Source organism: Crinia signifera, chromosome 3 (genome assembly GCF_055691185.1).
Source record: "Crinia signifera chromosome 3, ASM5569118v1, whole genome shotgun sequence".
In the NCBI taxonomy this organism is placed as follows: domain Eukaryota; kingdom Metazoa; phylum Chordata; class Amphibia; order Anura; family Myobatrachidae; genus Crinia; species Crinia signifera.
Genome location: NC_139219.1, coordinates 17808047 through 17833707, shown reverse-complemented (window position 1 = coordinate 17833707; position 25661 = coordinate 17808047). Strand labels below are relative to the sequence as shown.

Below are 25661 nucleotides of genomic sequence, written 5' to 3'. Positions count from 1 at the left end.
GTCTGCGGTGCAGGTGACAGGTGACCACAGGTGCAGATCAGTGCAGGTCAGCAGTGCAGGTAACAGGTGACCACAGGTGCAGGTCACTGTAGGTCAGCGGTGCAGGTAACAGGTGACCACCGGTGCAGGTCACTGAAGGTCAGCGGTGCAGGTAACAGGTGACCACAGTTGCAGGTCACTGAAGGTCAGCGGTACAGGTAACAGGTGACCACAGAGGAAGGTCACTAAAGGTCAGCGGTGCAGGTAACAAATGACCACAGGGGCTGGTCCTGATGAAGCTATTAGCGACACACGCGTCGTCTAAATCCCCATGTCCCCTCCCCAATGAATGTATTTTGATCTGTAATACCTGTGGCAGTGTGCACCAGATTGGGCAGCAGAGAGGTGACCGGGTGTGAATCGTGGTAGCACACACTGCTAGCGATATCACAGGGACCCGGCACCAGACAAGTGCAGCGGCGCACGTGTAGACAGCACCCGGATTTCCCTGATACAAAAGGAAGAAGCCGGCGCACGGTATAGATCTACTGGTGTGGGTATCGCGGGGCAATTGACTGCGATTTGCCCACTGATTCCAGCACCCAATAGCGCAGTAATTACATATGCACTGCGCAACATATACAGCAGCAGTAAGTTAAAAGAGACACCCCTTACAGCCGATTACTTTAGGGGTATACTCCATATTAGTCACTATTCTGCTCTTAGGTGGAATATTAGCAGAGAGTAATCCATATATCAGTATTACTAAAGATTATTTAACCTAAACGTGTCAATTAGCCCAAATATACAAGTGAATACACAGTGGTCAATACACTATAAGACGCATTGATCCAATCTGGTATTAAAATTGAAACGAGATATAGTGACACGTGGGATCCACTACGTTGAGATTATTATCCCTTTTTAATACTTACCTTGTCTTACCCCATATGTGTTTTTTATATGTCGCAGTTCTTAAATATAAAGAATAAAAGTTACATTTTATTATTGATTCTTCATTTCCTTAGGTGCGCCTTCTATGTGACAATCTCTTCTTTCTTCTTCAATTTGGTTTATCTATTGTCCAATAGCAGCACACCCCACATTTGATATTATCTGACAGTTTAATAAAGGGGTTATCAATATAACTTTTTCCAGTGCGACTCTTTTTAGCAGTCTCTGAATGAGGCCATCAGGGTAAACAGGGAGCTTGCATGATTCTATTCCACCAGTAACTATGGGGTTAATGGCCAGCTCTAAGCGCTGTCTCCTCCCCCACCCCCAATGACGCTGCAACACACATGACATCAGCGAACCAGCAATATTGCCAGTTCACTGATGCGATCTGAACAGACCGCACATGCTGGGTTGCACTGGGACTGAATCGCTTCAGAGTCCCGGTGCGAAACTGCATTTGTGGACTAAAAGCGGTATAAGTAGTATCAATTAATGGAGATTTCAAGCTTAATTAGTGAGCACAGTGGAAATGACAGTGTGTTACGTATGAGTCCCATTACCACGCCACAAATTGACTGATACTTTGAGGTTAGCAGTGGTTTTTAATTCATTATTTTACTAAAATAATGTGTAAATGGGAGTTTTCACACCCTTTCAAAATGCATTAATGAGAATTTGTAAAACTTCTCCTCCAAGCCCTCAATATCACATTTATTTTAGTAAGCACATGGGTTTTTCTAATGGGAAATATGATCTGTTCAAATTTACTCATTTTAAATAGTAAAAGAATCTAGCTCTGGCTGGTATTATTGTGCAGTATAAAACATAACCTAAAAATAAATCCTAGCCCACCTAGGCACTTACTAACTTACATAATAGATCAGGGTTGCCTACTTTTAAAGTCTCCTCTCTGGGAGAAGCCTGATATAGACATCATCGTGCCCCACCCCCAGTAATGCAAATCCCGCAATTTACGGGTCTTATAGAAGGGGAAGGGGCTAAATGACGCAAGTTGCATCTTTTGCCCTGTCCCTCCCCTGAAAAGCCACAAATCGCGGGAAATTAACGCTCAGGATACTAATGAGCCAGCTTTCTGACTGAAGGCCTAAAAACCCTAAATGGGTTTTATGGGTGGAGCCCTCCCTTCTCTCTCATACTCATACCTCCAGTACCCCTTAACCGGCTTCTTTCCAAAAACTCAAACTCTACTCGAGCCTTTTTTACATGTAATTTTCTATGACATATATGTGCTGGTTGTTTTACTAGTAGTGCCGCTGTGTTTCACTGAGCCACCTCCGCACCCAGGATGCAGCACTCGGCTTGTCTGAGCTAAGCCCGCCCCCAGATTCCCGTGAAACTAGCCCAAGGGAGTCTGGGGATGGGCATATAGAGGAAAGACGAGTGCTGTGTCCGGTACAGCTGAAGCTCAGGGAAAGTAAGGCAGCGCTGCTAATCCCTGGGTAAGGCAGCCAGCACACATATTACACACTCACGATTTCAGCGGGACAGTCCCGATTACCGGGTCCTGTCCCGCTGTCCCAGCCACGGCCGGAGGCTTCCCGCTGCGGGGGGGGGGCAGTTGGGAGCCCCCCCCCCCAATTTAACAGAATAGAAGCTGTGCGCATGCGCACAGCGTCTATTCCCGGCCGAAAACGGGGACTCGGCTCATTTGCATAAGCTGTGCCCCTCATTTACATGAGCCACGCCCCCTTTTTGGGCGCTGCGCGAGTGTCCCTATTTCTGCAGCTACAAAGTTGGGAGGTATGATTACATATAACATTACATGTATGTTTATATGTGTCAACCAGCCCCCCCCAAGTGGTCGTTGATTGATGCAAACCTGGCAATAGATAATCATTGCATTGATTGTTTTACCAACTAATGGACATCCATGTCTTTATACTGACCGGCCAATCAGAACCTGGGGGCAGACCTTTGTGAGGGTTAGGGGGCAGTGCTATCCTCTGTGTCCTGGCACCATGTACAAAAACACTATAGAACAGTAATGAAGAACCTTGGCACTCCAGCAATTGTTGAACTACAGATCCCAGCATGCCCTGCAACAGTTTTAGCATGGCCAAATAGAAAAACGATTGCAAGGCATGCTGGGATGTGTAGTTCAACAACAGCTGGAGTGTCAAGGTTCTCCATCACTGCTCTAGTTCCATCAGGTGATTCTGTACCATCGATATTTGGAATCCACCTGGTTCTCCGCCATCAATGGCAAAAGTGTTTATCATCAGCCATAAACCATTGACAAACCCAGTGTATAACATTTATGATGTCATTAGGCAGGGTGCTGGACTTGTATATCAGGGCTGCCTTTTATAATAAACTAATCCTGATTGAAATTGAGATGATAAAAGCCTGCACGGAATTGGCAAAGTATGGTTCATTGCCTCTTACCCTAATTAGCAGATCACTCCATAGATGTAAACCTTTTATATACTCGCAGTGTGAATTTAGTAACCCAAGCCCGTAAAGTTTGCATCACGCAAATACCTTTTAATAGGAATTTCACTTTAATATCTGCTCTAAAAAAGTCATTAAAAAGCAGCATTGCAAAAATGTAATTTAACAAATTAAATGAAAATAATTTATTTTAAAAATACCAGTTTTTTTCTAATGATTACAAACTGCAGAACCTGAGGGTAATTCAAGAGCAGTACTTATATACTACCCCCCCCCACCCCAGGAGAGCATTGTAGTCTAGAGAGGATAAGGTCCGTGTGTCAGAGCCCCCTCCTCGCTAGCCTACATAGCTGTAGGATCAGAGCACTAGAGGACCCTAGCGCTGTCATGTACTGCGTATGCACAACCCCCATTTTTGCCACTTTGACAGTGGGACTGTCTCTGTTAGCGGGACTGTCCCGCTGTTTTTGGGACGGCTGGGAGGTATGCCTAACCCTCCACCTAGTGCCTAACCCTCACAGAAGAACAAATTACCGGGTTGAAAATTTCTACACGATAATTTGCTGAATAACACGGGTATTTTTTCTGTGTGAAAGGGTCTACACGGGTCATAAATCCTGTGTCCTAAACCCCTGGTCAATTCGAGGGTCGGAGACACGGGATTTACGACATGGGTATGCCCTTTCACACAGAAAAAGGACCCGCGTTATTCACAAAATTACCAGGTAGAACTGCTTCACTCGGTAATTTCGTTTTCTGTCTGAAAGGGGTATAAGTATGTCAATCCCAGGGCATTTTTTTTAACCCCGGGATCCCTAAATGAAAAAATGCCCCTGTCCCCCTCATTAACTTACTTGGGGGAGTGGGGCAGGCAGCAGCGGTGCAGCGGAGCCGCCAGGTGGAGGTAGACGACAGGTGTGCTGCCAGGAACGGTTGGTCGAGCTGCGGAGGATTTCGGCAGCGGAGGTGCAGTTGTGTGGACTGTGCAGCGCGACCTATGACCAAGTCATGCTGTGCAGGCCGCGCGTCGGGGTTGGGAACAGCCGGGCAGCTGGTGCTCAGACGCTGTCCGGCATTAGATTGCACATGCACAGGCTAATCCCCAAATCCCAGGATTCAATACTCCAATCCCGGGATTGAAATCTCAGACATTTTGAAGCCAAATCCCAGGATCCCACCAATCCTGATCCTGGGATTGGTCACCCTATTGGTGTCCAATGCGGGGAGTTCGATTGCTGGCAACTTGTTCATCTGGCCAAATTCACAGGACACCAGCGCTGAGATTCAGAGGGGAACAAGCACTTTTGAGTGACAGGTGCGAATTGGTTGAACAAAGGGTGCAAATGAGGCTGCCGTTAACAGCGCTTAAATGCTGGGGCAATGGCAATTCGTGCCCTTCATCCACAATGTAATTCCCCACTATGTCTATCTCTTTGCGGAGCCGATAGGGGGTTGGTTCCCACTAAGTTTGCACGTTAAAGACAGATAATATAATTTAAACATAATTTTATGACTCCCCTTTTTTTCAGTGCGCTCCCCACAAAGCAGACCGTACTAGATTATTATATACAGTAGATATTAATTAGCCTCATATTATAGTATCTGCCGAAATTATCTACAGCTAGAGGTATTTATGTACTATTTTTTCTGGAAATAAATAAAATTGTATTGGGTTCAATTATTTGTATGGAAAATGTGTTTTTTTTACATTAGCGTCAATGTTTTTATTGGAACAAACATTCTGTACTGCTATCTCGGTCAAGGCTAAATGTGAATCGGCAATTACAACGTAAAGGTGTCCTTAGCTGTCAGACTACTGTATAATAAACAGTAATACACTACTGTAGTACACTGGATGCTTTTCATCTTGTGCAAATCAACATTCAGTAGCAAGAGATACGTGTGAGGTAGGGTTGCCACCTCACTCATCGTGGATTCCTGGAGACTCAAAAACAACCAATTTTTGCCCATTACACACATATATATATATATATATATATACATATATATATTTATATATATAATATATGTATATATATGTGTGTGTGTGTATATATATATATATATATATATATATATATATATATATATATATATATATATATATATATATATATATATAAATAAATAAAACGTTCTGGCTGTTAAAAAAGTTACCTAAGGCTGGCTTACAGGCTTGCTGGCTGGCTTGCGGGCTGGGCAGGGCAGGAGACGAGAGGAGACAGCCGGATGATCATCATGCCGGTTACTCTGGGCGCACCAGCAGCTGGGCGGGTGGCGGGCCTGCAGACACTCGCGAGATGATGACATCATCATCTCACGAGTGCGTCTGTCAGGCTGCGGAGGCAGTCCTGGCAGGCGCTGCGTCTGTTAACGTGATGGTTGGTCACTAGGGACACGAAGAGGCGGCAAATAGGGCAGGGAGGCTTTTTCAGACACCCGGATTCCGGGAGAATCCGGGAGATTGAAAAAGCCTTGTGGAGGGTTGCCACCAAAATCGGGAGATTCAAGGAAATCCGGAAGAGTTGGAACCCTAGTGGGTAGTGTCTAGATCCCATGCAGTTTTGGTAATTTTCCCATCATGCCCTGGGTCCACGTATACCTGGAGGGGGAATATAAATCTGTGGCGAGCGAAGCGAGCCACCGTGCCCGAAGCGTGCGAGCGTAGCGAGCCCGCGAGGGTACAATGCTGCAAAAATAAAACAAAATAACCGACACATACATGAATTACACATAAATTAAAAAACGTTGTGAGGGCATCTAACAACTTCCGCCCTCACTGAACGTCACATCCTGTAACCTATACTGCATGGGAACTAGTCTCTACCAACCCTAGTGTGAGGGTATAAAATATATAAATTGTATTGGTATGCACTAAAATCTGTTGTAATCAGTGGCAGATTAGACCATGTGTGTCAGCCATCCGGATACTGGAAGTCACCCGTAGGGCAAGTAGTCCCATTGAGAGTTGTTTCTTCCATCTGGGACTGCCAGTAATGATAATAATAATAATAATAATAATAATAATAATAATAATAGTAATAATAATAGTAATAATAATAATTACTATTGATGTTTTATTAATTTCAAGTTGGTTTGTTCTTTTATAAATATTTTCTTTTTTTATATATATGTTACTACTCTATAAAAGATGTCCACAATATGACTTTGCATAGACAATTACACACAGAAACAATAATAGCAACAATATTTGAGAAAATGAGCTTTCTTTGATAGTATCTCTATTTGTTTCAATTTTGTCACACTAGTATAAAGACACAGTGAAAAAGTCCCCAGACACCAGGGACAAAACGCGGTGACTGTTTTCTCCCGTTAAGCCGATCCACTGGACAAATCTATCGTATTCTCAGCCCTGCCAATCAAAGGACGACTGCGCATGCTCACGGTACGCCATGTGCAAGCCCTCAGTGCGAAGGCAGCCAGCGATGGCTAGCCATTGCTGGCTGCTCACAAGTTGATTGACACCCTGCGGCCGTTTGGGGGCGGTAACCATTTTCTGGGAGTGCCCCAAAAAATGTAGGTGTTCTCTGGCCGTTGGATCGGATGGCCGCTGACGTCATTGGACCATCCATGATTGGGAAGCAGTGTCGTCAAACAGGTTTTCTAATATTATGTAACAATTTAAAAAAATGCTTTTTTAAAATGAGATTTATCTAATGGATTGTCCCAATCTGGATTTTTCAATTCTCTGCTCTCTGTCGAAGTTTCTCAAAGTCATTCACCGCTTCTGTGAACAAGAGGGGTCTCTTGTCTAGTCCCCTATGACATCTATCCCTCCCATCCTCCGCATGGTGAAGGGGTGAGTTGCCATGCAGCCCTGAAATTTTGGCTTTTTGTGGAAAGCGAGAAAAATATTTTTCCTGTATTTTATGACAAGCTGTTATGTAACGCATTGTTCTGCACTGCATTATGTTAATTCTCTTTGTTAAGCACCTTGAGTCCTGTTGAGTCCTATCGGAGCTTGTTGCAGCTTTGTCAAGGCTAAGGACAAACGTATGGGAACAAACATTGCTTTCTGAGCCAAGGCGAAATGTGAGTCAGCAACACGTTGCAATGTAATGACGTCCCTGGTTATCAGATTATAATGAACACCAGTAGATTGGTACACGACAAGATTGGCTATTTTTCATCTTAAAGGGCCCATACAGACAGAAATCCATTGTTCATTGTTACGGGATGCAGTTTAAATCCCGGCGGTCGGGATCCCGGCGTTCAGAATCCCGACCGCCGAAATCCCGTCACTTTCTCCCTCCGTGGGTGTCCACGACACCCCTGGAGGGAGAATAAATTAGCGTGGCGAGCGCAGCGAGCCCGCAAGGGGGGGCGATCCACGTCCCCCCCTTGTCGGGATTTCGGCGGTCGGGATTCCGGCATCGGGATTTTGAACGCCAGGATCCCGACTGCCGGGATTTCATACTGAATCCATTGTTACAGCACAATACCAGTCTTCGTAGAGCCCATGCTGGGGAATGCATTCAGGCTTGATAATTTATAGCAAGACTCAAGTCCGACTTGGGACCCAATCGGACCCAATTCCCCTCTGAGCCTCCCAGCAGCTCCCTGGGAGGCTCACATACGATCTATCACCGGGGAGCTGCCACAGGTGGTGACATACCTCCCAACATGATCTATTCCAGGAGGGACAAGATGCTCAGTTCCTGGACTTTCATACCAGTGGCAGTTGCAGGGCTGCAGCACAGTCCAAAATTCAGATAGGGGAACCCCACCAACTGCCACCCCAAACACCACAGTCTGGGCCTCACTGGCAAGTGTGCCTCCCCTATTTGAAGTTGGACAGTGGTGCAGTCCCGCCTCTGCAATTGCCACTGGCATGCAAGTCCAGGAGCAGAGCATTTTGTCCCTCCTGGAATAGGTCATGTTGGGAGGTATGCAGTGAGGAGCAACGGGGAGGGTGGCGGGTGCTGAGTGCTAGCGGGTGTTCTGCAGGACGGGCAGCGGCAGATATTAGAATTTTAAAATAACCTGTCCAATGACTGGCTGGCCTCTGATTGGCTGAGAGAGAGAGAGAGCACTCTCAGCCAATCAGCGTCCTCCCTGCTGAGCGGACATTGATTGGCTGAGAGTGCTCTCAGCCAGTCAGATGCCGCCACCCACCCTGCTACTCCTCACCGCACGCTGCAGCACCAGCAACCGCCGCCCGCCCTGCTGCTTCTCATCGCCCGCTGCAGCACCAGCACCCAAGGTCGGACATGATCATATGTGCAGGCTGTCAGACCGTCCGATCTGATGCGCACAGGACCGCGCATCAGTTTGGATGTCACACACATGAGAATTTTGGCCGATTTCACCCGATTTATCATCCCAAAGTGCCAAAATTGGGTGAAATCGACCCAAAATAGCAGAGCGTATGGGCACCTTTAGTGGTCAATCCAATTAGGGGGGGGGCGATTCAGATGCGGGCCAAATTCGCTCCCCCGCCCGATTTTTTTGGCATGTGCAAGTACCAGGCTGACAACAAAAAAACCCCGCCCCCATGCAGACACAAACACCGTGATTCGCGGGTCTGTCTCGAGGGGGCAGGGCTTAAATGATGCAAAATAATTTATCAGCAAATTTTAGGTATTTAAAACTTATTGCGTATGATAAATGGAGCTCCAGCCAATCAGCTCCTGTCATGTTTTTGAAAAAATGACAGTCAGGGGCTAGTTGGCTAGGTGTGGCCATTTATCATGCGCATCTCTATCATGTCGGCCTATTTCAGGTGTCGACGTAAGGCCTGTCAACCTTCAGTGGTTAACTAATGACGAGATCCCGTGAGAATAAGTAGCAGGTTCTCCGCAGAGTGGTCGCTGCTTGCTGGTAATTGGGAGCCTTTGTATTGATATAAAGGAAGTCCCAGTAACATGACCGTGGTGGCTATAGGGATAACTGTATTGCTATAGATCCGTGCGTGGGCTGAGCACTTACCCTTTCCATGTAAGGAACACAGTGTTAATACTGTCATTAGCCTAAGCAGGTGCGACCGGGATAATCTAATATATCCGTGATGTGTCTGTCCTCTGACTGGTTCCACATCTGTCATTTGGCTAATACAATGGCCATAGAACCAGCACCATTACCGCTCGGTCTGACTACTGACCCCGGCCGTTCCTCCTCTGTCAGCATTTACACGCATCAATCCACACCTAGAATATGAGACTTTAATCAGAGGGGGAAAGTGAGAGCCGGGGAACCCTACTACTGTATAATATATAATCAGCCATTATAACTGGCGTAAGTATTTTCAGTTCATTGCTGGATCATATACAATGCATATCTCTTATATATTTGGCTACATCTGTCACTCAGAGTGTGAGTGTGTGTATAACAGGAGGGACACATTGCTCTGTTTCTGGACTTCTCCCTTAATTAATGATTGCCAGCACCTGTGTTGAAGGCAGCACCTTTCTAATCAATTAATAACATGTGTGAAACAGGTGATGGTAATCATACATTATGAGGGAAGTCCAGAAACAGAGCAATGTGTCCCTCCTGGAGAGGGTCATGTTGGGAGGTATGTGACTGACTCACATGACAGAGAACCAGCCCAGTGAGCCCACAGTGCCAGACATCCTCTGCCTCCCCATGTTGCCCAGCATAGACACTGCACCAGGTGAGCGCCCCCCGCCGCCCCACCCACGATTCGCGCCCCCCCTGTGACCCCCCTCCTGCGATTCGCGGCACCCCCCCGCGACCCTCCCCTCCCGCGATTCGCGGCAAAACACCCCCCCGCGACCCCCCTCCCCTGGTTCGCGGCAAACCCCCCCCCCGCAATTCACGGCACCCCCGTGACCCCCCCCCTCCCCATGGCTATGGTCGACAATGAAAAAGGTTGACATGAGATGAATGTTCTCATATTCATTCTCATGTGTCGACATGGACACCAATGAAATGCCACACTTATGTCAACATTTACATGTGTTGACCTTTCTGTGTTGATTTTTTCTTGTGGCGATTCGCGGCACCCCCCCCCCCCCCCCGCGACCCCTACCGTGATTCACGGCACCCCCCCTGCGACCACCCCTCCCGTGATTCGCGGCACCACCCCACCCTGTGACCCCCAGAAACAGAGCAATGTGTCCCTCCTGGAGAGGGTCATGTTGGGAGGTATGTGACTGACTCAAATGACAGAGAACCAGCCCAGTGAGCCCACAGTGCCAGACATCCTCTGCCTCCCCATGTTGCCCAGCATAGACACTGCACCAGGTGAGCGCCCCCCGCCACCCCACCCACGATTCGCGCCCCCCCTGTGACCCCCCTCCTGCGATTCGCGGCACCCCCCCGCGACCCTCCCCTCCCGCGATTCGCGGCAAAACACCCCCCCCCCCGCGACCCCCCTCCGGCGATTCGCGGCACCCCGCCCCCCCTCCCCCGGTTCGCGGCAAACACCCCCCCCCGCAATTCACGGCACCCCCGTGACCCCCCCCTCCCGCGATTCGCGGCAACCCCCCCTCCCCATGGCTATGGTCGACAATGAAAAAGGTTGACATGAGATGAATGTTCTCATATTCATTCTCATGTGTCGACACCAATGAAATGCCACACTTATGTCAACATTTACATGTGTTGACCTTTCTGTGTTGATTTTTTCTTGTGGCGATTCGCGGCACCCCCCCCCCCCCGCGACCCCTCCCGCGATTCACGGCACCCCCCCTGCGACCACCCCTCCCGTGATTCGCGGCACCACCCCACCCTGTGACCCCCCCTCCTGCGATTCACCGCCAACCCCCCTCCCACGATTCACGGCAACCCCCGCGACCCACCCCTCCCACGATTCGCGGCAACCCCCCGCGCCCTCCCTCCTGCGATTCGCGGCAACCCCCCTGCCCCCGCGACCCCCCCTCCTGCAATTCGCTGCAACCCCCCGCGCCCCCCTCCCGCGATTCGCGGCACCCACCCCCCAACCCCCGCAACCCCCCCTCCCGCAATTCACGGCACCCCCCGCGACCCCCCCTTCCACAATTCGCAACCCCCCCTTGCGCGATTCACGCCCCACTCCTGCGCTTTGCGGACCCCCACCCCCTCCCGAGATTCACCGACACCTGCGCCCCCCCTCCCGCAATTCTGCTCCCTCCCTCGATTCACGGCACCCCCCGCGCCCCTCCCACAATTCACGGCACCCCTGCTCCCCTCTTTAGTCCCCCGTATGCCCACACACCCCTATCACTACCCAGCTTCCTGCTCTCCTGAACCATAACTTCCACCACTGGGGAGTCGCTGACGCTGTGTTGCCCACATACCCCTATCATGCCTCATAGCCCAGCCTCCTGCTCTCATGCACCCTAACTCCCACCCAGTAGGAGGAGACACTGACTCAGGGCCACCGTCCTGTACTCCTGTACTGCCACGCTGGACCCTCACCCACTGGCAGAAGCTGCACAGTATCTTCCAGCCTCCTCTTTAGTCCTCCTTATGCTCACACACCCAGCCTCCTGTTTTCCTGTGTCGTGACCTCCGCCAGTGGGGAGCCGCTGACTCAAAAACACCCTACTATACTATTGCACACACACACACACACACACAAATGTCACTGTACCCTTCACACTATCAATGTACATCTTACTCTGTAACTGCTTTTTAATTAAACAAAACAATACTCACCCCCTTCCAAATCATATGCTCTCTATTTAACACATTTCACCTATAACTCAAGTTGCAATACAGGCCATCTTTCATACAATTCTAACCATATTTCTCACAATACAAACGTTCACAAATTAAGGGGCGCAGCCCCTTACGACGGTGTGAAGAGCGCCCGTAGGCAGGGCCGGTGCAGGCCCTGTCAGCACCCCAGGCGATCACCCTCATGCCCTCCCCCCTCTGCTCCCCGTCTCCCTTCTGCTCACCAGATCGGGGGGGGGGGGTTGCTAAAGCCGCTCACCACCAGCTCCAACCTGGTCCGGGGGTGGGGTTGCTGGCACCAATCACAGGGGGGAAGGGGCTGGGGTGGCACGGATGCCACACCACTCTCCCACTCCCCTCCACTCAACACCCGTTCCGACCTGGTCCACGGGAGGGGGTGCTGACACCAATCACCTTGCTCCACGGGGCAGGGGAGATACGCGCAGCGTATGCTGTGATCCACGGGTGGTGGGGGTGTGACGTCCAACAGCGAGTGTAGGGGAGGGAGGGTGGTTAGGAGGCAGTCGGTCACCTGTGACCTGGTCTTCATAGGGGGAGGGCTGTGGGCACCGGTAACCTGGCTCCATGGTGGGTGCAGCGGCCTCCACTTCCATACATAGTGCCGCCCGTAGGGCGCAATGAATCACCTAGTTATTTATATACAGGAATATTATATTCTTCATAGGCCATGCAAGGTCTTTGTGAATACAGGTTTGTAGCCACATCCTGTGTTGGACTGGGGCATGAAGGGCCCACTGTGGAATGTAGTTATAGGGGTCCTTGTTTATGGGTGTGGCTAATCTCCAGAGCTGGGTGGGGCCAACTGCCACAGAGGCTTGGATAACCACCAGAGAGTGGTTACGATATAGCGGATCAACCGGTGTCTAGATCGACCATGTTATAGTCACCATGTTATAGTCACCATGTTATAGTCACCATGCTTAGTCAAACCCGTCTAGTTAGACGCCTAAAGATAGTCTACAGCAACTAGATTGACAGTAACAGAAGTTAGACGCAAGCCTTTGGTCGACGGGAGCGTGATGGATCGTCACAAGGTCTACAGGAGTTTTCACTTTTTTTAAATTATGCGAAATGACACTATTTGCATCATTTGGCCCCGCCCCCTCATTGAGGAACCGAAAATCTCCATATTTGTGTCAGCGCGGATTAGGGATGTGGAGGCTCCGGGGAACAAGCTGGAAACTTGCCCACCTTCCCAGGGGGTCAGGAGGGGGAACCAATATTCAGGAGCCTCCTGGCCATTCCACGAGAGTAGGCGAGGATGGTTTGATTTCCACCATGGCCCTGACTCATAGAAAACTTGCCTAATTTTGAAAACTACTTTGAGGGAGATTAATGTTGGTAGTAGAATTTCGCACAGCGCCCCGTTGAGGGGGGGCGTGTCATGCTCCACCCAAAGGGCGTGTCTAGCTCCATATATGGAGAGATTGTAAAGGTGACACCTAGAGGTCCGGACATGGGAGGCGTATCATAAAATGTAGATGAACCCCAAAGCTGATACGTATTAGGGATTGTTCGGGTTGGGATCATTAGGTTGACCACTGAAGGTCGTCAGGCCTTAGGTTGATACCTTCAAAATGTCAACATGGCTAAGTTCGTCAGGGACATTAGGTCGACGCAAGCATGAGGTCAACACGGGCAAGGTTTACAGTCAAAAAGGTCAACATGGGTTTTTCACATTTATTTGTCCCGAATGTCGACATGGACACAGTATCGGCGCACCACGTCGCCTCGCATGGCTCGCTGCGCTCGGCACACTATTCTGTTCTCCCTCCAGGCCCTAGTGGATGGTAGGGCATGAGATGCCGCCTGTCGGCACATGGCACAAAAACAGTGAAAAATCCATGTCGACCTTTTGACTGTCAACCTTGCCCATGTCAACTTAATGCTTGTCTCGACCTAATGACCCTGTTGACCTAAAGCCATGTCGACCTTTTAAAGGTGTCAATCTAAGGCCTGTTGTGACCGTATACCGGCTTGGTCATACAGTATAGTGGGGCAGATGTATGATGTGTCGTTATGGGGGAGAAGGGGTATCAGCGCACGTTATGTGCACTGATACCGCTTCTCCCCCATGTATGAAGCGGCCGGGATGCGGTAATGGACAGGGGCGCTATGCGCCCCTGTCCATATCGGCCCTGCTATCAAAATGATAGCAGGCCGAATGTATGAACGGTCAGCATCGCTGACCGTTCCGCACGAAGCCGGGTTTGGCTTCGCCAGCACCAGGCTGGCGAAGCCCTATCTAAACAGCAGGGACAGCGCTGTCCCTGCTGTTAGGTCTGGGCTGCGCTGGGGATCTCGCGTGAACAGCGAGATCCCGCGCATGCCCAGTGCGGCCGGCCGGGGGACAGGAGATAGCGCATCAGTATTAACTGATGCGCTATCTCCAGAAAGGGACATCGCCGGAGGGGGGAGTTAACGCTCCCCCGCTTCGGCAGACAAGATGTTAATACATCTTGTCGGCGCAGGTGTGGGGGGCCGGAAGCTGACATCAGGTTGCTCTGAGCGGCGACCGTCGAATGATGTGGGTGTTCACCCACAGGCTGCGAATGGATGTTAATGTAAAACATGCATTCGCAGCCAGTGCGCACGTACGCGCATTGCAAATGATGGGGCGGCGTACCACCATTCACAAGGCGAGATCTGGTTCACTCGCAAGGATGCAAATTCACATCCAAGTGAATTAACCAGAATAACCCCCTTAGTTCCTTTGGGAGGTTACACCAAGAGAACACCGTGCGAGAATATGTAAGAGAAAACATTCATTTCCTACTTTGGCGGGAAACAGAGGATGCCAAACCCCTTCCCAGAGATAATCAATAGGTTCAGTCCCTTCCTCAGCTCTTATTGAAGCTGAACCGCTGCAGCAGCGGGAATACCTTCTCAGTGTAATTGTGTCTGTGGTCGCTTGGGGAAAGACGTGACATAACGGGCAGAGACTGTTACATCCCACTGCAGTCTGTTCAGTCCCAATACGCGAGGACATGTTCCTGTAGAACGCTGGTCACCTGGTCTCTTGTGTAACACAGAACGCTGTTTGGTACTTGTTATCTAGCATGGCGCCCATCGCATCGTATACCATAAGCCTTACAATGGTATGCCAAGCGACTCGATGGCACCCGATCTTATATAATTTAAAATCGTATACCATTGCATATGGCATACAATGACATACAATGCGATGGGATACGATTTTAAATTGTATAAGCACCCTAATGGGTGCTTTCAATGTTAAATGTCCCCCCTATAAGATTATTGGTACTTGTGTATTATCTGGGCGCCCGATTTTTTCATCGCAGGGCAAAAAATCGCGTTGCATCGCATGCAATCATATCGCATGCAATGCAATGCGACGCAATTGGACCCGATTTTTAATTGTACAGGCACCCAGATGGGTAATTACTATGTTAAATGCCCCCCAATTGTTAACGCCACCCCACTATCAACGACAACCTGAAGCGTGGCGAGCGCAGCGAGCCCGCGAGGGGCGGCGGTACACGTCCTCCGACCTTTTCATACCCCCACTATCCACGTCGGCGCCGAAGCGTGGTGAGCGCACGCAGATTACTTCACATATATTCCGCTGCGCTCGCCACGCTTCAGGCTCAGTGGCTTGTTGCGCTCGCCACGCTATATAAAATCAACTTCACGCCGACGTGGATAGTTTGGGTATGAAAAGGTCGGAGGACGCGTACCGCCGCCCCTCGCGGGCTCGCTGCGCTCGCCATGCTTCGGGTTGGCATTCATAGTGGGGGTGGCGTGGGGGTGCTTTTAACATTGTAAGCACCCATTACGGTGCTTATACAATTAATAATCTGGTTGATTTTAGATAGATTCCTGCTGTGCGAGCCTGAAGCGTGGCGAGCGGACGCGGAATACATGTAAAGTAATACACGGTCCCTCACGGGCTCGCACAGCAGGAAGGGAGACAGGGATATGTAGCTAGCACAGCAGGAAGGGAGGCAGGGACATGTAGCTAGCACAGCAGGAAGGGAGGTAGGGAGATGTAGCTAGCACTGCAGGGACATGTAGCTACAGTAGCACTATGAATATGTAGGAATATGTAGATAGCACTATACATTGTTGGACGCTGCAGAACCCTTGAGGCACCATAAAAATAAACGATAATTATAAAAATATTACTCATGGGGATACAGTGTGATAAGTACTGCTGGATAGGAGATACAGTACATGATAACTAGACCACTAAACGACATCTGATTGCTCATAGCCTGGGCCGGGGTCACTTCTTTGATCGCCATAATTATGTTTAACAGAAAAAGGACTCATATAATTGAATGTTAAGTGTATGAAAGGTTAGGCCCCATCTGATGATATATCAGAGAATAGCAGGAAGGTTATACCAGGCCTTCTTTGGCCTCCACAGACTTCTACCCTCTATAAATGAGATTGTTACCATGAAATTATGTTGCCATATAAATAGTCGGAACACACGATAAATTAAGTAATGGAAATCGTTCTGTACAGAGAACTATGACATTCTCACCTACGTGTTCTCACCTACGTGGTCTCCAGGGAACATGAGAACAATGTAATACATGGCCATAATTGGATGAGAAGAATGTAAAGTTGAGGGATAATAATCACTTTATTAGATTAGTAGAAGTTCTGCTCTTCAGCTGGAATCCCTTTGTACATACTGTAGCACAATTGTGGAACATGAATAAATCACAAACTTTGTGCTTTATGTTTACGGAACTGTTTGCGTAGTCTTGTTCCACCAGCTAAATCGAAGAATAGCTTTAAAAAAAAAACAGAACATCAATAAAATAATTTATTCTGCATTCCTGCGCTGTGCTGAGGCCCGGCGTTAGCGAATCGGGGAGGCGCCAGACTATAAAGGCGCCCCACCTGCTCTAGCTATGCCACTACCGCAACGTTTTATGCCATGGCATAAACAAAAACTGTTTGATTTTGTAGTGTAAATGATTGCCGCTTTAAAAAAAACTTTTTTCTCTTACAAATCTCTCACTTTCTGATACTCTCACCCTATTACATTTCACCCATGATCTTTTTTTTTTACACTTTAAAAAAATTTTTTTATACAAATGAGAGTGACGCTGGCATTTTTAGCGGATATTTTTCATATCTCTCACCGAGATGTTGGCACTCAAAGGGTTAATAATATACTTTTTTAATGTATTTTATTTTTCTGTTATCAGTAGAGACAGGATTATATGCAACATAAAAAGCTTGAAATATGCATGCAAATATGCATGAAAAATACTTAAAATATGCATGAAAAGTGTTAAGATATGCTATATTAAATAATAAAAAAAGTAATTTTTAACTTATTTATATAAAAATCTGCATAAAATTAGTTGCAAATAAACCTCAAAAATAGGCCCACAGCATCTGCAGATGTCTAGTGCTGTACACAGGTTTTTTTTTCTTCCTGGCTGCTACAGCATACTGCAGCGTTCAAAGCTCTTCTTGCATCAACTGCACGGACCCTCATCTACAGCGCCGATGGATCAAATGTCAGCATAGCGTGTGAGGGCGGCGCAGTGGAAGGCTTCCTCCCTGCGCTGCATACTCACTGTGACACGACATTTCCACTGCCTCGCGTGATGTCACAACCCTTCTGCCCGCCTCCTCTGCTGCAGAAGTCTGTCTCTTGGTGTAAAGTCCCAGGCCAGGGGCAGGCAAAGGTTCTGAAGCTTCGTAATGGCATCTGCCCGGACTGACTTTTATCAACATGGATTGGCAGCCTAGAGCAGTGTCAGACATATCGTACATCCAAGGTTCCCCACACTGCGCACATATTGCCCCAGCCTGCACACTCTACCACTACCTGGCCAGCAACAACAGGGCAAAGCAGTGCTGTGATTTGGAAAGGGGGCAGGGCCTACAATATGCACTATCACTAGATTTTAGGTAAAATATGCAATAACCAGTGAGAATGGGCAAAATATGGAAATGCATATGCAAATATGCAAATGCATATAATCCTGTCTCTAGTTATCAGCAAGGAGTGAGGCACTAAACAATTACTGTATGGATGCTTTTAATGTTCATGGGTATAACTATAGAGGGTGCAAGAAACTACCATTGCTATGGGGTCCTGAGGCTTAGGGGGCCCTATAGAGGGTTAAAGGGACAACCATTGCTATGGGGCACTGAGGCTTAGGAGGCTGGGCCTAGGTTATAAAGTTGCATACCAAGTTTCAAGATTTGCTTGATAGACAATTGTGTCTGATCCATAAGCATAATTTGAACTGGAGACCACTGTAATGTGACACAATATGAACTGGAGAGCACTGTAATGTGACTCAATATGTACTGGAGGGCACTGTAATGTGTGACAATATGAACTGGAGGTCACTGTAATGTGTCACAATATGAACTGGAGGCCACTGTAATATGGCAAATATGTACTGGAGGCCACTGTAATGTGGCACAATATGTACTGGAGGGTACTGTTATGTGGCACAATAGGAAATGGAGGCATATGCCGCCATTGTGCATAATGTGAACTGGAGTACTATGTGGCACAATTTGAACTAGAGGTCATTCTAATGTGGCACAATATGACTAGGGAACACTGTAATGTGACATAGCTAGGGACACTGTATGTAAAATTGTGAATTAAGGACACTGTGTGTGGTGTTATGTGTACTGGGAGCCCTACAATGTGACATAATGTAAACTAGAGAACAGCAATGGTTCATAAAATAAACTAGGGCACTAATATGGTGCAGAAATGAAGTAGGGCACTATTATGGGTATTAACATTACTAACTGCTGTGTAAAGATGCCTTTCTAGAAGCGTTGGGACAGGGGCCCCTTCAATATGTTTGATGTGGGGCCCACAAAGTTCTGGTTACACCCTTGGTAGCACTGAATTCTAGAAAAAATGATGTCACAGTGTGGTGTAGCATTTATAAATGCCCAGTAACAGCAGATTTATATCTGTCGTATCTTTGGGTCAGCCAAATGCAATTAAATACAGTATGTAGAATATTACCATGATCTGAATACTTTACATACAAAGCCAGTCGTTCGGTGACTCATGTCTAACAACCAACATTTTATACCTGTGTAAATTGTATATTTGCTTCATAGATCAGCATGCATGATGTTATTCTGTGGGTGTTGTTTAAGGATTACCCTGAGATATTTTAGTCTAGAACCCAAACCTCAACTTTCAACATGCATCTGTGCCTTTGTGCCCACAGTGATCCAAGGTAGAGTTTTCCGATACTGCACCCTGGAGGGGACATGGCTGGTCAAAGAGATTAAGGAGAACATCTCCATACCTTGGAGGAACCTGACAGAGTGTGAGGACCGATCTCGAAAGGTAAGTAGGAATAATGATAGTTTTACAGTCACCTGGATTGTCTGGGAGGTTCTCAAAGTGAGGGGAGACCTCTTGGATTTTCCATAGAACGTGTGGTTCTCCCAGAGGGCTTTAACCTGTGCAAGGTGTGCGAGGTCATTGTATAAACTGTAACATCAACCCCCCCAGCTATTTCCATAAACACAAAGCTCTATGGGTTGTTTCCGGTCTTCTTGTCCTACCAAGATGTTCCATCTCCAAGATGGAAAAATAGACAGCCATGGTAATATCAAGATTGATTAGTTTTGTGTTGACATCCTCTACTTCAGTGTGTCCCAACCTCAATCCTCAAGGAGGACTAACAGTCTAGGTTTTAAGAATGTACAGTAAGAATTTAACCCGGCTTCCCTGGTGTCATGGTGCCGGTTATAGCATCCTGTGAGCCTGCCTCTGGTTTGTGCCTCAGCCAGCATGTTCCCAGTTCCAGTCTGGTTCCTTCTTCAGCGTCCCAGCTGCCTGTCAGTCTGCTGTGCTCATCTCCTGTGCTGATCTGTTGTTCCACCTCTCAGATAAGTCAGGGGATATTAGACTTTGTTTGTAATATTCTCTTCTGGTGTCATCTTCTTGCATTGTTGCAATTCTAGTTACTGCTTTGTATTTTTCCCGGTTCCATCTTGTGTATTGTTACATTTGTTGTCATTTGGGATCTTGTGTCTCGGGTAACATCTTATACATTGTTGCATTTGTGGGTCAATATACTCATTGGAAGGTGCATGTTCTCATACCAGTTAAATCCTATCTTGCGGCACTTTGCCTCCTGCAGCAGCCTTGTCACTTGTAAGTCCTGGCGGCACAGGGGTGGGGTGGACCTAATTTACCCCCACGAACGTGGCTGTTAAAGGTGAAGCCTTAGTTTGCAGGAGGCAAGAGCTGAGTGTCCGCAACAGGGTTCCCGTACGCATCTGTCCTAACAGTACCCCCTACTGAATCCCATTATGGCAGTTCTGTTGGCCTTCATGGTTGTTTCCAAATAGGCATAAGGGGTCCACAAGTTAATAGAAAAATGTGACGCCCCTGTTGACCTGTGTACTCAACTTCTGTACACACCCTGCAGTCATGATGGATAAATCAGGGTACCTGTTGGCTACCCCAAGGTCACCATCGCACATCTCTTCTCTTTTGTCACAAGATCTCATCCACACGCATTATTCACTCCTATTGCTGATTGTAGGACTTTCTTTGGGCTGCACCCACTCTCATGCACAATAAGATTCTCCTCCAGTCTCCAAGCGTTCCCTGAAAACTCACCTCTTCAGGCATCTTATCAAACACAAGACCATCCACCTATCCTTCTTAAACCTTTCCTATCCAATTACATCCCCACTGTACAGTCCAAACATATCTTCCCATATTATCTCTCTCACTTTCCCATCCTCCTGAACCCTGGTCACAAAACTGCTGGGTCACTGTATCATAGTGGACCATTATGCACTAAATAACACCTATCCTTTTGTATCAATGCCTATGAGAAGGGCCCTCCTACCTCTAATGCTGCCTGTTACTACCTAGTGTTAGAACTGTTTTCTATTGTAAAGGACAACAGAGTGTCCTGCACTAAGTAAGAAATGTAATCTCTTATATATTTAGCCAGATCCGTCACTCAAAGCAGTGTAGGGAACGGTGGGCGGGGTTCCACGGGTGATTGACAGGCCCGTCCACCGTTATCCACACTGCAAACCAAGGGCTCTAAGATTCTACACGCCAGCTCTGTCCTACACACCACTACCACCCATACACCTCCAAACCCCGCCCCACGGCTACACACCGCACCCCCCACACCATCCACAAGCTCTCTCTACACAGGCCAGGCTCTACGGCAGCCTGAGCCAAACACCGGCAGGCAGATGATGCCTGCACAAATCAAGGGTCCAGACGCGATCCGCCCCCTCCTCGCCCACCAATTGCAATGCCCGCACACCTAAGCCCGCCCCCCGCCTACACACCACGCCCGCCCCCCACAGCCTCGATCTCCGGCCAGCCCAGGCTCTATGCCCCGTGCAAGGGATGTCCCCACACCCGCACGGATCAGCTGGCAGCCTCACCAGCCCACGCTGAAGCAAACCCAGCAAGCTGCTGCCTTCCGCCCCCACCTGACACAGTGACAGACCCAGGTCTCCTGTGCTGGCCGCGTCTTCCAGAACACGGCCGCGGCCACAGGAAAATGGCTCAGTGCAGGGGTCCGGCGGCCATTTTCCTGTAGCCGCGGCCGTGTTCTGGATTCTGGAAGCAGCGGCCAGCGCAGAAGAGCTGGAGGAGGTGCGCGGCCTGCACCGGACTGGGGCTGCAGGGTGTGGGCAGGAGGGGCATGTACTGCGCTCTCCCCCGCCCCCCCTCCCCCAGCAGCAGCAGATGGAGTTGAGAAAGCAACAATGGTGAGTTGCAAATTCTGGCACTGGGGTATATGTGTTTCTGGCACTGTGGGGGCATGTGTGTATTTTGCAATGTGGGGGAATATCTGGCATTGTGGGGGCATATGTGTATCTGGCACTGTGGGGGCATATATGGAACTGTGGGGGCATATGTGTCTCTGGCACTGTGGGAGAATTTCTGGCACTTTGGGGGCATATGTGTATCTGGCACTGTGGGGGCATATCTGGCACTGTGGGGGGCATATCTGGCACTGTGGGGGCATATGTGTCTCTGGCACTGTGGGGGCATGTGTCTCTGGCACTGTGGGGGCATATGTGTCTCTGGCACTATGGGGGCATATGTGTCTCTGCCACTGTGGGGGCATATGTGTCTCTGCCACTGTGGGGGCATGACATCACCAACCCTGCACGCCAGCCAACCTAACCCCCCCCCCCACAATAACGCACACATTAACGCACCAATAATGCAAACACGGTACCGGTCCCTCTGCCCCGGCTCCTGCACTCAGGGCAGGGCGCGTCATCACAGCAACTCTCGCGAGAATACGCTCCGCACAGACTGTGCCGTGCGCCCGCTGCCTCCTGCTGCCAACCCGACGCTCAGCCCTGCAAGCCAACTTTTCACTGCGCCCGCTGCCTCACACTCCCTCCTGCCAGCACCGCTTGCCTGCGCCCGCTGCCTGACACCCCCCCTAGCCTGCAGACGCCGCCTGCCACACCTTCTGGCTGCACTACTACTGTGGCTGATGCCTGCCACCACCGGATGCCTGCACCCGCTGCCTGGCACCCCCTCCTGCTGACAAACTAACTACTGTGGCCGATGCATGCCACTACCAGCTGCCTGAGACAGCTGCCTGACACCCCCTACTGCCTCACAACTACTGTGGCCAACCTCCTCTCTAAGCTGCATGTCTGCCACACCAGCCCAGCACTATACCACCAACAGATAAAAGGTACTTTTCACACTCCATTGTAACACCCCTTCATGCTCACACAATACACACACACACACTTATACCACCCCATGCGCTTTACACCAACCTACACTTACAGCACAGCAATAACATCCATAACACTACATAACCCCACCCTACAACACCACACCAGCACCGCCCCCATTAACGCCCACAATTGCTTTGTTAAAGCAAGACTTTTAGCACCAATGAAAAACCTGATGGACGCAGGGACCGGGCTCCTAAAGGAGCCTCTCCTTGCAATACACGGTTTTCATTTTAATGGGGCGTAGCCCCCTACGACGGTGTGAAGAGCGCCCGTAGGGCGCGATGAATCACCTAGTAAATAAATAATTAGAAATCAATGGCACTGTTTTAGCCAGCAATGAAAGTCCTGAGTTCTTGTACAGTATCGTTGGACTTCATGACGAGCAGGGCCCTCTTCCCTTATGTGGTTTTCCTTCTCTTACTTAAACCATCTCTGATGGTACCAAGCTATTGATTCTGCTTGTCTCTGTAAGAAGTGAAAATCGCTGCTTATCGAGTGCTGAGTTGCCACTCACCCAAATTCTTATTGCAGTGTCCTCTGCTGATGCAGCTATGGTTATATACCCTGTACTGTCCTCTATTATACCCTCTACTGTCCTCTATTGTACCTGTAAGTCACTGTTTTCCTTATTCGATGATGTACTCTGTAATTGGGCGCCGCGGATCCCTTGTGTCCCCATATTAATAAATTTTAATATGAAATAATAAATAATATAAAAAAATATGAATGACCCAGTGACAATTAACATTAATCCCGCTCCTTCCCCTAATGCGGAAGCTTCCTGTTAATAAAAGTTTATTTTGTCATACAAGCAGATGTTCGTATGCAAATTTTTTACGGAGTTTAATTGTAATTATTTTACACAATATAGAAAAACATTTATTTTTAAGGAATACAACTATTAAGTATTTCTCTCCCCCGTTCCTATGAAATCCCTGGTCTATGTCCACCTCTGTGCCGTCTTCGTACTTACCTGCTGCAGATAACACATTTCCCGCAAAAGTGTGGAAAGTGGAGATACGGCAGGGGTTGCGTTTCCCCTCCAGAGGTGGTATATGGTGTGAAGGTTGACAGGCCTTGGGTTGACACCTGAAAACCGTTGACATGCCTAAGGTCTACAGGGTAAAAAGCTCGACACAAGCATTCGGCCGACATTGGGAAGGTCGGCATGGTTTTTTTGCGGTTTTTATTAGCCGACATGTGCTGACATGCCCTACCATCCACCAGGGTATGGAGGGGGAATAGAATAGTGTGCCGAGCGTAGACACAAGACATGCAAGGGGACGCATGCACTTATCCTGTGTCCATGTCGACTGTGTCGACATCCAGGACAAAAAAAACTTGAAAAGCCAACATTGACCTTTTGACAGTGTTGATCATTTGACCCTGTCAACCTTAGCATGTCAACGTTTTCCTAAGGCCAGTTGACCTTCAGTGGTCAACCCAATTTATGTCGACCTTAATAGTGTCGACCCAACAACCCATACCCCCAGTGGCTGCACGAGGACTGCTCCTAAAATCATCAGCCAATCACAAGACAGAGATTGGAAACACTATTTTCCATTACATACACGCTGAAAATAAATGTAATTCGCCTTTTGTGCGTCAGACCAAACGACCAGCGCGGGTATTGTGCAGGAGATGGGGCCACTTGACAAGGAAGGTTCTCTAGCATAAAGCTAAGTGGCTGACATTACTCTGTAGTCCTCAGAAGGAACATCAATAATTGAGCTCATTTATAGGGCACGGCTGGGTTATTGTGCCCCTAACATATAAATACAAGCACTACTACACTATAGTGCTTGTGTACACACACAGCAGACAAAAGCACATCGCCTAGAACAGAACAACAGGGACATCTTCATGTCACAAAAGTAACAGATGGGTTAGGCTCCATTAGCGTCAGTGCTTCCCTGTATCTTGTGTACTAAACTCATTCGTCAGTGCTTCCCTGTATCTTATGTACTAAACTCCTCCGTCAGTGCTTCCCTGTATCTTATGTACTAAACTCCTCCGTCAGTGCTTCCCTGTATCTTATGTACTAAACTCCTCCGTCAGTGCTTCCCTGTATCTTATGTACTAAACTCCTCCGTCAGTGCTTCCCTGTATCTTATGTACTAAACTCCTCCGTCAGTGCTTCCCTGTATCTTATGTACTAAACTCCTCCGTCAGTGCTTCCCTGTATCTTATGTACTAAACTCCTCCGTCAGTGCTTCCCTGTATCTTATGTACTAAACTCCTCCATCAGTGCTTCCCTGTATCTTATGTATTAAACTCCTCCGTCAGTGCTTCCCTGTATCTTATGTACTAAACTCCTCCGTCAGTGCTTCCCTGTATCTTATGTACTAAACTCCTCCGTCAGTGCTTCCCTGTATCTTATGTACTAAACTCCTCCGTCAGGGCTTCCCTGTATTTTATGTACTAAACTCCTCCGTCAGTGCTTCCCTGTATCTTATGTACTAAACTCCTCAGTCAGTGCTTCCCTGTATCTTATGTACTAAACTCCTCCGTCAGTGCTTCCCTGCATAGGCGTGCACAGCCCATTTTCTTAGGGGGTGCACCATTGAAGGGGAGGGTCCATCACCGCCTACTAGGTATAAATGCAAAAGAAGTAAAAGGTGACTTATTTATGTATATGCACTTTAGAATGAATCATTCCCCCCACACATACTACAAATAGGGACAGTGTGTGTGTGTCGAAGGCAAAGGCAAAAATTGACACTGTATTACCCATTACATATACTGCCACACACCATAATGCCCATCACACATAATGCCACACACAGTAACGCCCATCCCACATAATGCTACAAACCATAATGTCCATTAAACATTATGTCAGGAATTGAGACCATTTTGTAAAATGGGGACAGTGCCAATTTGTACAACTTAATGCCTATTACACGTAACAGACC

At 48.4% G+C, this 25661-nt stretch overlaps 1 protein-coding gene across 1 annotated transcript in view; it reads left to right on the top strand.

Annotated features, from left to right (window-relative positions):
• Positions 1–25661, top strand: part of GLP1R (glucagon like peptide 1 receptor) — a 276669-nt gene that overhangs the window by 118353 nt on the left and 132655 nt on the right. The window contains exon 4 of the mRNA XM_083175414.1: positions 19215–19336. Coding sequence (XP_083031540.1) covers positions 19215–19336 — 122 coding nt within the window. The remainder of the gene's footprint in view (positions 1–19214; positions 19337–25661) is intronic.